Here is a 15,815-nt window from a genome sequence, read left to right on the forward strand (position 1 = left end):
GTGGACTGACTTCAGCTAAAGAATGTTGAGACATGCTGAAACAAATTTATGTTCGTGATTCAGCAGGGAGTAAAATATCCTTAACCAGAAAGCTGTATAAGGCTAAGCTAGAAGAAGGTGAAAGCATGTCCCATCACTTGCAAAAGATGAAAAATCTGTTTAATGAGCTTCAACAGAGAAACATGGACTTTACAGAGTCACATAAAGCATATATTATTCTGAGCAGTCTTCCAGAATGTTATGACATGCTAGTCACAAGCCTTGAATCTATGCCAGAAAGGGACTTAACTCTTCAGTACCTGACAAGCAGACTTTTGTAGGAAGCTAGAAAAAGAAGTGAAAGATCAGAAGATAAAATGAGACAAGCCAGTCCACAACGAAGGAAATGTGACAGCCCAGAGAGAAGGAGTCAATACAGCCCACAGTGAAGGAGAACTGCTTTCAGGAGGGGAGAGCAAGAAAACAAAACATTTGCAGTGAAACGTTGCTTCATCTGTAACTCTGAGAGACATCTTCAGAAGGACTGTTTACAAGCCTCCAGCAGGAGAAATAAAACTGAGAAAAAAGGGAGTATTTTTCTTGTGCAGGCAGCTGCTGATAAGGACAAGGTCACCACCTGGATCCTGGACAGCGGCGCTGTTTGTCATTTAACTAATAATAGGTAGCAAGTGGGTTTACAAGAGAAAATTGCAAAACAATGGAGATTACAGATACAAAGCTAGTTTAGTGGCTCAGGGGTACACAGAGAATAAAAATGTCCATTACGATATTGGTATAAACAATAAATCAAAGATTTGAAAATTGAAGTAAACCAAGCAATTATAGTGTTTGAAGACAATACAACATGCATCCAAATGGCGGCAACTGATAAAATGCGAAGCAGAAGTAAGCACATAGACTTAAAATATCATAATGTCAGGGAAGCAATAAAGGAGAAATTAACTGAGTTACAATATTGTGAATCAGAGAAAAACTTAGCTGATATTCTGACAAAACCCTTGAACATACAGAAACACATGGAAATAACTGAAAAGTTGGGTATATGTTCTGCTCAGACCTTAAATTTGGAGGGGTGTCAAGGAAAATTATAGGCCTGAGCGGAATGTATTAATGAGAAGCCATAATGATCAGATGTGTTAAAACAGAATCAGGATGACTCAGCAGTGCTGATGCAACTCAGGGATGATGCAATGTGTGACCTGATTGGTTATGTATATGTATATGTGAATTGTACAGTCAATTGTATCTTCCTGCTTGAAGATCATTTCTACATGTTATGCTGCCAGAATGCTGTAAATACTGCTGTAAACACACGCTGCTGAAGGAAATGCTGCTGGACGGTTTGTGAGTTACTTCTGAACTGCCTGGACTGCGATTCACTCTGCTAAAACTGTGATTTGCGCTAAGAAATGCTGACAAAGTTACCCCCCACATATAGTCCAGGTCTGTCCTCCTCCACCTCTTAATCTTGTCCTTTTAGGTTTTACTGGTCTTGATGTTATTGGAGCTATTTTCAAAGTTGTTAAAGTTGATGTTATTAGCAGTAAAAACAGTGGAGTGAGGGTGTTATTCACAGGTTGCATCACATAGGTCTTAAAATTGAGCATAGGGAGCATCAGGAACAGTAAAGTTCAGGCAGAAAGATATTCAGTCCCTGGCTTTTCTTTACCCTTCCTTAAGAAGGAAGTGTGGCGTCTCTGTAGATAGTCCAAGAGCAGCAGGGTGAGCAGTCCAGTTCTAGGAGGAAGGTTTCCGTTAGGGAACCCAAGATGGCGACCGCCCAGCCGAGATCCACAATAGACAGCTCTCTCTCCTCCACGGCCACCCAGAAATTTTTCCCTGCCATCCTGCCACCAGAGCCTGGGATGGTCGGTTCCACCACACCAACAGCCAAGACTTTCGGGGCTCTTGGACCTCAAATTCGCCTCAAATTGGGCAAGCTCGTCAGGACGAGTGGGGGGCTGGTAGCATTCCTGGGCACATGCCCAATTTCATGATCAGATACAGTACTCACTCACAAATCCAACCAACATCTCATGCAAATGTAAATCAGTAATAAGATTTGGTCAGCAATTTTGCTCAGTAAATTAGAATAAAAGATAGGTTAGCTAATGAAAATAAAATATGATTAGGAAAAATCAGTTTTAAGAACTATAAGCTAAGATTAAGTATGGAGCTGATAAATGTCCTTGAAAACAGAGAATAAATAGTACAAAGAGTTACACAAAATGCATACGGTGGTATATTGAAAAGTCTTTGCAACAACTAATATACTCTCACGCAAACACACCAAGAATTGAAGTACTAGATATTAGTATGAGGAGATGAGTTTGAAATGAAGAAGAGCCCTTGAAAAAACTGAGGAGCAAAATATGGTTGTTTATGTTGGAGAATATTGTAAACCACTTCCATAGGATTAAGGCTGCAATCCTATATCCACTTATCTGGAAGTAAATTAGTAAACCTCAATAGCCAAAGTATTGTCAAGTCAGAAGGCCTGACACTTGAACAGTGGAACTGATTTCTGAGTAGACTTGAATAAGATTGTACAGGAAAGTGAAGATGTGCTAGGAGCTGACATTTTAGCAGATATACATCATGATACACATCTTTTTTTTAATGAAGCATTAAAAATGGCTTTTGTATTTCTTCCAGATAACTTACAGAAAAGAAGAGTTCGATACAGATAGGGCATTTAACACAAGTTAAATATATTGCTGAGGGACAGCTGGATACTTGTTTGAAATATAGTAGAACTCCTGTATCTGTGGGGGATCAGTAATTAGAAATATGGATAGTTACTGTTTTAGATGTATTTTTATATAAATACTGCAAACAGAATGAGAAATACTATCTGGACATTAAAGCTAAGTACATGAAGCATGCTTGCTGGAAAAATCGTTCTTTCTCACAAAGAGATAAAAGAACCTCCTGGATATTATCTTTTAAAAGCCTGAAGTGAGCAGTTATAAAATCTTTTTCAATTGCGGATGGGATCCAAATTCCAATCAAAGTTCTTTTTTTACTGTAAGCCTCTTTGGGAGTTTATTTTGGCTGAAAAACAACATGAATATAAGAGATTCTTTATGAAAAGCTAAAATTATCTGGATCCATTCCAATCAAACTTTTGGTCAGGATATGGAACTCAGACCGCTTGGGTTGCCTTGTTAGAAAACCTACGCTGGGGACTGCAGAAGCGAACCTTTCAGTGGCGTTTGACATCATCGACCATAACATTGTCAAGTCAGAAGTCTGACTCTGAAACATCTTCCCTAAGAGAAACCTTGACGATATCCTGTTGGATCATCTGGCTAGGGTGGGTATTTGGAGTACAGTATTACAGTGGTTCCAGTCCTTCCTATCAGGACGTACACAAAAGGTGACACTGGTTTGCAATGGCCTTTGGCCTGTGGTGCCCCTCAGCGCTCTACCTTATCCGCTAAATTATTTAACATAAATATGAAACCACCAGAAAAGGTCATTTAGAGCTTTGGAGTACCACCAATATGCTGATAACACCCAACTCTACTGCCCTTTTTGTCTCAATACTAAGGAATCAGCAAGGACCCTTGTAGATTGCCTGAACACAGTAATGTGCTATACAGGTGAACAAGCTAAAACCAAATACAGTGGTGCCTTGACTAATGAACGCCCCTACTTACGAACATTTCGACTTACGAACAGCTTCGGTTGCAACATTTTGCTTTGACTTGCGAACGGAGCTTCCACTTACAAACAAAAAAAGGCAGGGGGAAAAGGCAGGCAATTCAAATTTCTAAGTGTAGGTGGCACCGAGGCTGCTTATTTGTATTGTAGCTCTTTCACTTTCAGCAGTTAGAAAGTGTGTTGTCGTCGTCATAGGCTTGGGAGAGCCTCCTGCTTTGGAGTGAGCGTGAGTGTGTTTGTGTGTGTGTGTGTGTGTGTGTGTGTGTGTGTGTGTGTGTGTGAGAGAGAGAGAGAGAGAGAGAGAGAGAGTGTCTGCAGGGAGGTAAGCTGCTGTTTTCTCCTTTTAAAAACTGTTCTGGGTGGGTCTTGGCTGGGGTGGGAATGTTTCTGTGCTGTGTTGTTGGTTTTTGGAGTTTTTTTGCCTCAGCAATGGAGGTGTCTTTGCTGTTTGTTTTTTTAGTTCTTTTTTTCCTTAAAGCCCCAGCGCCTTCCGACCGGGCTTGCTGTGTTCTTCTAATTTTTTTAGTGATTTTTTCCTTCAGCCAGAACGGATAAATCCATTTTCAATGCATTCCTATGGAAACGGTACTTTGGCTTACGAATGTTTCGACTTACGAACACCATTCCAATACGGATTAAGTTCATAAGTCGAGGCACCACTGTATTCACAAAACAGAGGTGTCACAGATCAGTAGTAAGGAGTAAGTCAGATTTAGGAATTGGGATTTAACTCATTCTTGACAAGGTTGAGCTCCCCCTGTCCGATCCATTTCATAGTCTGGGAGTGCTCCTGGACTTTGCACTGTTGCCAGATTTCCAGGTGGAAGCAGTGACAAAGACTTGACCCCATTAGCAAGAGTCATCCATACCTTAGTTGCATCATGTATCGACTACTGAAATGAATTCTACTTAGAGCTGCCCTTGAAAAGGATTCAGGGTCTTCAGCTGAGACAATGTGCAGCAGCTTGGTTGCCAACTGCTACATAGTGTTATGATCATAAGACCCCAACCTTGTCCAATTCAAAGTACAGTGGTGCCTCGCACAACGATTGCTTCATACAACGATGAATTCACACAGTGATGGGTTTTTTTGAGGAATTTCCCCCATCGTTTAACGATGTTCTCTATGGGGGAATTTCACTTAACGATGTCCCTTTTTGCTCATTTAAAAGTGTCTTAAAATGTTTGAAACTTGTTTTAAATGCTTGGATTCCATAGTGCACCTTGTGAAACATGTGCAAACTTAATTTGGTTTTGTTCTGAGTCTTTGTTAATTTTTGGTGATTTTTTTATTTTCCCCATTTAAATCAATTGAATGGACAGTTCAATGCATTTAAATAGGGAAAACAAAAAAATCACCAAAAATTAAGGACGACTCAGAACAACACCAAATTAAGTTTGCATAGGGTTCAGGAGGTGGGCTAACGATTGCAAGCATTTAAAACCTGTTCCAAACATTGTAAGGCACTTTTAAATGAGTGAAAAGGGACATTGTAAAGGACTTCAAAAGCAGTGAAGCCGGCTTCAGTGCTTTTGAAGCTCTTCTGTTTTCGCTCATTTCTAAGGGTCTTACAATATTTGGAACATGTTTTAAATGCTTGCAATCGTTAGCCCACCTCCTGAACCCTATGCAAACTTAATTTGGTGTTGTTCTGAGTCGTCCTTAATTTTTGGTGATTTTTTGAATTTTCCCTCATTGGAATGCATTGGACGGAAAGCATTATTGCATCCTAAGGTACTTCACAGGGCTGATGCAAGGTTGCACTTATGGAGTGTAGGCGAGGGAGGGGGGGAGACCAAGCAAGTGTGAACTCTCATTATCTTTTACTTAGATTGCCTTTATAGGAGATGAAAACAATTCTTCCTTTTAAAACAAAAAGAATCTAGAAGGCCAAAATGTCCTTCCGTTTATAGAATTTTGCTTCTTCTATTTCTTTTTGATACTTCTAATGCAGATTCTCATATTTTTTTTCTAGGTTCATTTTAACTTGGTTTCAGGTATGGTGAGGAACAGATTAGGATTTCCCCAACATTGATTCCCCATACTTCCCCTTATTTTATTATTTATTTATTTATTTATTGTATTTATACCCCGCCTATCTAGTCATTTCGACCACTCTAGGCGGCTTACAACAAATGATAACAAGTTCTAAAAAATTTATAACAATTAATTAATTAGATGATTCTATAAGATGGGAAAAATAAAAATAAATCAAATAAAGAGAGAGAGAAAAGGAAAGAGGACAGGAATTAACTGGAAGGGAAGGCCTGCCTATACATCCATGTTTTTAGTTGGTTCTTAAAAGTACCCAGCGAGGGTGCAGCGCGAATCTCCAGAGGTAGGTTATTCCAGAGATGAGGAGCCACCGCTGAGAAAGCCCGGTTTCTAGTTCTTTCTTTCCGGGCCTCCCTCAGCGTCAGGCTCCTCAGCTTCACCTCCTGGCTCTCGCGGGTGACACAGGTAGAACTAGTTGGGAGTAAGCGTTCCGCCAAGTATTGAGGTCCTAAACCGTTTAGGGCTTTATATGTAAGCATTAACACTTTGAAGTCAATGCGGAAACGGATGGTCAGCCAGTGCAGCATGGCCAGAGTAGGAGAGATATGCTGGTATTTTCTCACTCCAGTAAGGAGTCTGGCCGCCGCACTCTGCACCACTTGAAGTTTCCGCATCAGCTTCAAAGGAAGCCCCACGTAGAGCGCGTTACAGTAGTCTAATCTAGAAATTACGAGCACAAGTACTAAGGTAGTGAGTGCCTCCGTGTCTAGATAAGGTCGCAGCCGGGCAATCCGCCAAAGGTGGAAAAAGGCGGTGCGGACTACCGATGCCACCTGCGTTTCCATGGTGAGCATCAGGGCCTTACATCCCATTCCCCATTCTTCCTCTCAACCAGGTCTCTCCTCCCAAGGCATTTTCTGCTGCAATTAAGTAGTTTGCCTGGGAGCTTTTAGCCAGGCTCCTCCCTTTATCCTTCAATTTATTTATGGATTAGGTGGCACGTCAACATATTCTGGGATTTTAGTGTTCTGGGTTCCAAAGGGAACAGTGGTCCCCCAACCTTTTTAATTCCACGAACTGGTTGAGGAAGGCGGGGCACCCCCCGTGCTCGCGCATATGCATGAAGGAGCGGGTGTGCATGTGAAAGGGGTTTCAGCCAGATGAATCTGATCAAAAATAAATTCAGGTTGTGCTTAGAAACTGAAAACTATGACCTTATGATGATGAATCTAAATGGACCTCCACTACCACAGTTTAACCCTACTAAAGCCATCAATAAATGGTACTTAGGTGCTAAAACTACCAGGCATGTTCAAGGACACAAGTGCAACACCTCTGACAACAGTGTATTTTGTACTAAGAAGACATAAGTGAATATTGTGTACGTAATACAATTTATTTTGGGTTTGTACATATTGTTACGTAGAAATAAAAGTGAACAAGTGCCTAGTTTAAACTTGTTAACATAAATTGCAAGGCTATAGTCCGGTCATGCTGACTGGTGAAATTTTTGACTGACTGGTGAGACATTCTAAAATGTTTCAAGCCCTGGTTATTTACATACTCAGGTGAACTATGGTGTATGCCAGTGGTTCTTAACCTTTGTTACTCGGATGTTTTTGAACTGCAACTCCCAGAAACCCCAACCAGCACAGTTGGTGGTGAAGGCTTCTGGGAGTTGCAGTCCAAAACTCCTGAGTAACTCAAGGTTAAGAACCAGTGGTGTATGCAAAAGCACATAAAATTTCAAGGTGGGACCCCTCAAACAGAAAAGACATTGGATATTCATTTTTTGTTTAAATTATTTATAAGCCACCTTCCCTAACCATGTCTGTCCAAGACAATTAACATCATATATTCACACAGAGAAAAGAAGCAAAGACTGGAAGCGCATGCAGTCCAGCAACCTCCAACCTGGCATTGTATGAGTGTGAGAGGATGCAGTTTTTCAATAAAAGATGGGATAGCCATGTGGCCAGGAAGGTATGAGGCCTGGGATGATATGAAGTCTTCTACCTTGGGCAGGGGGTTGGACTAGAAGACCTCCAAGGTCCTTTCAAACCCTACGACAAATCTACGATTGTATGATCTGCAACTGGTTTTTTTTAGAAATTTCAGGCAGCCAACTCACATGAAATTGTCCCCATTTGATAATTCCCCTAAACAAAAGGTTTCATGGCCATGGCCTTTTCCTCTCAAGCTGGTCTGCTGGACGCTGGCCAACCAGTACTGACTCTGTTGCTGGAGTGTGGTTATCTTCTATAAATTATTGTGGGACTTTCTGAAATGACAACTTCCTCCATTTCCAGTTTAATCAAAGCCATGATGCATCTCCCGTTACTTGGCTTCAGGGAGCTAGGAAGATTTCTATTTTTAAAGAACTCCCATACCCCAGCTGCTCTTTTGTTTAAACAAAAGATTAAATTTTGTTTTACACAGAAACTGTCATTCTGGGGCCACTCCCTGCCTTTAAATTAATTGTTATAATCTTAGAAAGTTTCTTAAATTCTCTGAACTCAGTCTTCTCCATGTTCTCCAGGAAAATGGACAGGTTTTGATGCATTCCATCTGGCTGGTTTCTTTTCTCCCTGCTTGGTCCTTGCATCTTTGACCCCATTTAGGGGATTCCAGACACTTTGATCTCAGAATCTCTTTTTCTGCACTATTCCTGCACTGAAATTTTTCACTATTTATTTAGCACCTTCAAAAGGTTTTTTTTATAGACAAAACAATGAAGTATTCAAAGTCTGGATTTTTAAAGCATAATAATCATAAACTTCCCTGACTATTTGACATTTTATATATTTTCAACATAAAGATTTTTTGTGCCCTAAAGGGCAGGACTATGCAAATAATGACTTACTACAGTATTCCTTAAATTCAGTGCATCTTTGAGATATGACTTAAAGCAGTGGTCCTCAATCTTGGGCCCCCAGATGTTCTTGGACTTCAACTCCCAGAAATCCTGGCTGGAAGAGGTGGTGGTGTAGGCTTCTGAGAGTTGTAGTCCAAAAACATCTGGAGGCCCAAGGTTGGGGACCACTGGCTTAGAGTGCTTAATGGTCACCCTGAGGCTCTTAAAAGGCACCTGTGCCTCCTTCATTTATATTAGAGAGGATGGGGAAAAGAATCAGAGTATCTTTTCAAGTAGAACATTTAACATAGAAGACACTGAAGGCAAATAGGCTGCAAAGGCTAGCAGGGTAAATGGGAGAGAAGTCTATCTCCTGAAGGTGGACAAGATAGTGGGAAGCAGGGGATTAGAGCAAGTATACAGAGCACCATTATATATTAGCTGCTCTGTTATTGTGTATTACAGTCTAGATAATAAATGTCATGTAAAAGTGAAATTGATTTAAACCTACAACACCAGGTGGCCAAAACACTATCATCAGATAGTAACTATGTTACACTCTGTTTATTTGAATAATTTCTAAATTGATTTTAGTTATGACAACACATCAAACAAAAAGTCAGAACACACAGACTTACAATGCTCTGTCAACAATAACTGGATTGTTGTTTGGAAGGACTGAGTTCAGAACAAGTCACATCATGGGCCCATTTTAAAATAGTCAAGCATTGTATATAATTTCCTTAGGAAGTATACTATCAGTGTAAAGTCATTAAGGTGAAGTTGGTGACCAGCAGAAGAAAGTTTTAAAGTAGCCAAAGTTCCAACCTGTCTTTATAGAGATCTATGAACAATGCAAAAGATGCAGTAATAAAGCTTTATAAAAACAACATGCCTTATCTGAGAATAATATTGTATTGCTTCATTTAAACCTATTTCAGCCACTGCTTTTGCAGATCAATTGAGAATTAAAATTCCTAAGAATAAAGCTGCTCAGTTCTTGTACAGTATAAGCAGCACAATGGTCAGTCAGTACTAGCATTGCCATCCCTCTTGAAAAAAAACCCTTTTCATGAAGCTTAATTTCTTAGTCCCATTTCCAAATGAAACACAATCCAAATATACATAACTGCATTCATATTTCCTTCTGCATCCCTTTCCTCTCTTACATACTCTTTAGAAAGGTAATGTGTAGAATCTTTGCTAAAAAGGATGCTTCCCATTCCCATTTCCCATTACAGTAAGTCAGGCCAGCCTTAGGGCGACTAACAGCTGCCCTGGGTATTCCCAGAATCTGTTTTAGTTTCTCAGTTCCCTGGCTGAAGCCTATAACTAAAGTATACAGCTATATTTACTGGTTTTTGAGAAAGAAATGCCCCAGAAACATGGTGGAGGGTTTCAGAATAGTGTTTCATTGGGATACTTGTCAAGTCAATGAGGGCTAAAGAAGACAGAACATGAAAAACTATTTCCCATATGAAAGACATTAAAATGCAGTGGAATGAACAATATTTCACAGTCTAGACACCTACCACATATTTGGGCTTGCTGATTGCCACCAGGCTAGCCAGAAAGTCTTCCTCATACAGCTGGCTAAAAACATGAGAGTCATAGGCCATCACAATGGATATTTCTTCCATCATGTTGTCAGCACACTCTGTCCTAGTGGCGGCCAGAAGCAGGCTCAGTATCCAACCACAAAGAATTAGCTCAGCTCTATGCTGTTTGCTCACACCCACCTGGAACGACCAAGTGGGTGGAGCAGAAGGGGGGGGGGAGACAAGAGCAACCAACTAAAGCTGCTCCTGTGTGCTGCTTTCCGCTGGGAGTCTCCCTTATCTTTGCAGGATATGCAGAGTTGAAACACCTGTTCTTCCGCTCAGAAGTGTCATTCACCGAGGTCTTCTTTGAATAATTTAAAAGCCCCTTTCCAATAGCAAATTCAGTCTAAGAAAACCAGGGACAACATCTGAAAACTGGAGTCCATAGAGGAATTTTCTTTCAGGATTCGCACAATTGTTTGTTTTTCAATTGCAGTATTTTACCGCAGCAAAAACATTTCTCCCAGTAGAAGAGTCTAGATTTCTGAAGGTAATCTGATTTGCACTTATTCCACAGATAATCACAGGAGGAATGAACAATATTTTGCCAATCTTGTTATTTTTCTTCTGAGAAACAGAGTAGATACCTGGGATATCAAGATCTTCCTTTGTCTTTAGCAGATTTGGTATACAGAGAGGGTCCTTTTGTTTCTGTTGGAATTATTCCAACATGGAATTGAAATATGGCATCACATGAGCTTTTAAAAATTGCTTTCTTGAAATACTTTCATATATGTGTTAAGATGACAGGAACATGTCTTTCTCATTATTCTAAGATCAAGATCACAGGGCAAATGGATGAAATCTCATGATCTTCACTCAAAAATGTAAGAACAGAAACTCTCTCTTATAGGCAGCATCTAATCATTTGGTTGCTAATTGCAACAAGACTTTGTCATTTCAGACCAAAAGGTGAAGTTGTCATGAGGAAAAACCCTGAAAAAATACATATTTTCAGCTACAGATGTAACAACATATGAAACAACATAAAAATTCATGCCTTCTAAATCACCATAACCTCTTAATCATTTCAGACTGAAAAACAGTACTGAAGGGGGAAAAAAGAAGAAACATCCAGAGTCAAAACACCAATTTCTGTCTTACCTACAGCGTATCTGTCCTGTTTTATGCAATTTTAGTCCAGCGACAAAATTACAAATGTGTACCTGTATTGAAAAGGAGTACACTTCGATTGCTGCAAAAATGAGACAGCATTTCCTGGCTCAAGCTGTTACCACAATACCACATGCTTATTTCTGAGAACAAAAAAAAATGTGATCAATGCTGCTCTGTTCTTTATCCTTCTCCTCTCATGAATGGCACTCAAACATTACATGTATATTTCAACAGCAACAGGAGCTGTTTGCTATTAAAAAGGAAAGCTGGGATGCAGCTGTAGCATTTAGGATTAAAAAAACATTTCCATTTTAATATGGGAGGAGTAAAAAATGACATGTTATTGCTAGGAAACAGCACAGAATTTTAATAGGCTTAACACAAGCAAAATGCAGAACTTGAAGGAGAAAGCCATGAGATTAAGATGCCATTTATCATCTTTAAACTTCAAAATATCCCCCACAATCGTATGAACACCTACTTATTCTGTTTGAAGCTTTCAATAATTCAGTTTGTGCTAATGTGCTTGTTAATCTTGCTCGTATTTTCTTCCCAGTAGAAATGGCTCAGAAAGAAACACGCCATTCTTTCTAGTCTGCAGTAAACAGAATTTAGATTTCTAAAACCTGCACTTAGTTTCTCCAAGGAGGTTTCTAGGTGCAGGGAACCTCTTCATGATAAGCGCTTTCCCCTTTGGCCAGGCTTCAACTTCCTGGTATAAAACACTTGCTAGAAATGAAAGTGGCTCTTCCTGCCTTTGCAGTACTCTTCTCTGTTGCTGGGTGACTCAACATGGGCATGTGATAAAAGTGTGCACAAGGTAAGCAGACAAAAGACGCCTATTGTGTGAGAATGGAACTTCCCATGATTCCACCCTCCCTACCAGGAAGGGATGAAGTTATAAACTGAGCAGTAGAACATACAGAAACGACATTTTATTCCTTCTAAATTCTGTAATAGAAGCCAGAGGACTCATTCAAAGCATAATCATCATCGTTCAATCTATTATTCCAGCTGGGTATCTAATTACTGGAACTGCCCATGTCTTTATGGCTTTGATTGTACTGTATTACCACCATTTAATTTTGATTTTAAGATTTTCCGCAGTCTTTTTATAATTTTCATCATTTCACAGTGATTTTATAATGTTGCTATTTTTTAACTCTGCTTCATCTAGTTTTTGGATCTTGGAACAGTATAGAGACAGAACTGCATATTGTCACTAAATATTTGCACTGTGTTTAGCAGTGATTCTATCTCCATGGAACTTTTTGGATATAGTTTTAGGTCAACCATATATAACAGATGATTGATTTATCCTGCTTGTTCTGAAATCTATTAGCCCAATCCAATTTCATTTAAAATTATTGACATGTGGATTACTGAGATAAACAGCAGTGGTGACAAAAAAATCCCTTTAAAATATTCCTCTTTTGGTGCTAACTTTGCTAGGTTTTTCACCATAGGCCATTAAAAGTTTTCCAGTTTTCCATGCTTTTCTTGAGGAACTTCTGAATATTTTTACTGATCCCAGTCTATCTGGGCCATGTTAAGATTCATTTTTTGTCTTTTTGCATTCTTTAGTATCATTTTATCAATAAGTGGTGGGACTGTGGGTTAAACAGCAGAAGCCTCTGTACTGCAAGGTCAGAAGACCAGCAGTCGTAAGATCGAATCCATGTGACAGAGTGAACTCCCATTGCTTGTCCCAGCTCCCGCCAACCTAGCAGTTCGAAAGCATGTAAAAATGTGAGTAGATAAATAGGTACCACCTTGGTGGGAAGGTAACAGCGTTCCGTGTCTATTCATGCTGGCCATGTGACTACGGAAACTGTCTGGCTCTATAGCTTGGAAACGGGGATGAGTACCGCACCCTAGAGTTGGATATGACTGGACTAAATGTCATGGGGAACTTTTACTTAATCAATAAGCAGCTGATCTTTCATGCCTCGACTTTTTAAAGTTCCCTCTCTGTTTAGTTGGGTATAGAGAGTTTTCAGTTAAATAATTAAATATTCATTTTGGAAGTACTCAAACTGAATCAAAAAACATGGAAACTAATGAAAATGCATCATGCACTACATCCAAAAAGTGATGTGGCTAAATTATATTTACCATGAAAAATTGGAGGCCATGGATTACTGCCAATACAGCAGGTAGTAGAGGAGAAAAAAAGAAGCCTAAATGATTATATCAGTACAAGCAGAGAAAAATTAAGGCAGTGAAAATGGAGAATTTTTTGAAAACAGAAACAAAGGCTCAATTTGAAACAACAATTTGAAAATAAATTGAACAGCTGGAAAAATAAACCACTATATGAACAACACCTGAAAAATACTGATGGAAAGTATGATAATAATTCAATATGGGCATGGCTAAAACTGGGGACCCGGAAGAAAGAAACTGAAGGCTTGATTTTTGCTGCACAAGAACTCCAAACCGATGTGATGAAAGTTAAGATCCAAGGAATTAGTGCTAACAGCAAATGTCGACTCTGACAAGAAAAAGATGAAACTGTGCAACACCTCATCAGTGAATGTCCAGATACTGCACAAACAGATTACAAAATTAGACATGATAGAGTGGCAAAATTAGTGTACTGGTCATTATGCAAAAAATATAACTTGCCAACCTCCAAAAACTCTTGAGAACATCAGGTAGTGAAGGTGTCAGAAAATGATGACATCAATATCCTGTGGGACTTGCAGATCCAAATGGATAGACACCTTTAAGATAACACACCAGACACAGTAATAATAGAAGAAAGAAATGTCTGGATCACTGGAATTGCAGAGGATGCCAGAGTTGAAGATAAAAAATTGGAAAAACTAACAAAGTACAGAGACCTGGCAATCGAAACATCTCTCTTGTGGATGAAACACACTTCAGTGGTCCCTGTAGTCATCGAGGCTTTAGGAACAATATGAAGAAATTTCAGAAAGTATTATAAGCAGTTGCAGATCTCAGAAATAGCACCATCAGAGTTACAAAAACAGTAATACTGTATTAGGAACATCATACATACTGTGCCGATATTTAACAGATATTTAAGGTTTTTGGTTAAAACATATATCCATTATATGATACTAATCAATATTTTTATAATTTTGATTGTGCTGGTGTTTTTGAACAACATCAACAACAGTAATAAATAAATTAAAATTCCAGGTATTTCTTGACTTAATCAAGTGCATTTGATGACTAACTGTAATTTACCAAGTTTCAAAAGTTCCTTTAGGAACTGTTTTGATTTTTTACTCTCCTGAATAATTTACTGTAATTTGCAAATTTGCATGCTTCATTCCTAATCCCAGATTGTTCATGAACAAATTTAAGTGCATGGCTCATGTCCATTACAGACAAAGCCTTAGATCACTGGTTCCTTCCCTATACTGTGAGAATTGGTTAGTCCCTTCCAGTTTGTAAGAATGGCTTTAAAGACCAAGAAGAGGCCATGGAGTGTGCAATTATTGTTAAAGGGTAAATGACACTCCCCCAGAAGCATCTGGAAGTCACACTCTGTAATTTTGCAACAAAGTGGCCCCACCAAGGATTAAGGGAACAATAAAATGCCCCCTCTCCCCGCAGGTTTTCTCCATAAGTCTTTAAACAATGTCAGGCTTTTGGTGTGGTAAAGGACCTGCTGCAATGTGGCCCAGGGAAAGTGTTGGTTGCAGCCCAGGTAGCATACTGCTAAAAATGTTTTTACACCTTTCACGAGCTAAACTCCACAGATGTTGCAATTCCAGTAGTGCTGTCGTCCAGAAAGCAGTCTGGTCCAGTTATGTCGAATCAATTTCAGTTCTCAAAAATGAAGAAAAGTCTTCATATTCACCCAATCACTTCTATGTTTCTTGGTTTATAAGATCCAAAAGATTGAGGATGCCCCATGACAATAGTGCTATAAGGTTCCTTTGGGTTGTTTTATCTCAATGCTTTTCATATACACATGAAACCACTGTAAAACATTAACCAAGGATGTGAGCCAAGGATATAACCACTATGCAGATGATACCTAGTTCTACCTCTCCATTTAGTCCAACACAGATGAGGCAGATGATGCCCTGAATACAGTGGGGTCTCGACTTAAGAACTTAATCCATATTGGGAGGTGGTTCTCAAGTCGAAAAGTTCTTAAGTCAAATCTGCATTTCCCATAGGAATGCATTGAAAACCATTTAATCCGTATCTGCTCTTTTCTGTCCATAGAAACTGATGGGAAGCTGCTATTCTGCCTTCTGCCACTAGAGGGGGATATTTTCTTTCTTTTTTCCCCTTAGGTTCAGGGAAGGCAGGGAACACTAAAGGCAGCACTTTAGAACTCTTTTTTTAAAAAAACGAAGCCAATTTTAAATAATGTTTTAAAGCATGTTGTGCTGATTTTTTCAGCACAAAGGCACTCAGGCAGGCTTTTTAGGTGCTGAGCAAGCCTCCGGAAGCCTGCTCAGAGCCAGCCGATCAGCTGTTAGGCGGGGAGAGGAGCGGGGAAAACCACAAAATGGCTGCCAGGCTCTTTCTGGGTGTCGGCTTTTAGCTCTTTCCTGCTCTTTTTCCTGTGGTTTGGGGGCTACCAAGGCCTGGT

At 39.6% G+C, this 15,815-nt stretch overlaps 1 protein-coding gene across 17 annotated transcripts in view; it reads right to left on the reverse strand.

Annotated features, from left to right (window-relative positions):
- The window catches only part of RABGAP1L (RAB GTPase activating protein 1 like), a 244,204-nt gene that overhangs the window by 44,022 nt on the left and 184,367 nt on the right, over positions 1-15,815 (reverse strand). Inside the window, exons 1-2 of one of the 17 annotated variants that reach the window (XM_078392406.1) lie at positions 11,715-12,038; positions 10,049-11,053 (exon numbers count right to left, since the gene is read on the reverse strand). The exons of 11 other annotated variants lie outside the window; for them this stretch is intronic. In XM_078392406.1, coding sequence (XP_078248532.1) covers positions 10,049-10,159 — 111 coding nt within the window. In that variant the 5' untranslated portion in view covers positions 10,160-11,053; positions 11,715-12,038. Of the gene's footprint in view, positions 1-10,048; positions 11,483-11,714; positions 12,039-15,815 lie in introns of those variants that run through there. 5 more of the 17 variants (XM_072998220.2, XM_078392407.1, XM_072998222.2 and 2 more) reach the window with 5 other exon arrangements.

This window comes from Pogona vitticeps, chromosome 4, assembly GCF_051106095.1.
Source record: "Pogona vitticeps strain Pit_001003342236 chromosome 4, PviZW2.1, whole genome shotgun sequence".
Lineage (NCBI taxonomy): Eukaryota > Metazoa > Chordata > Lepidosauria > Squamata > Agamidae > Pogona > Pogona vitticeps.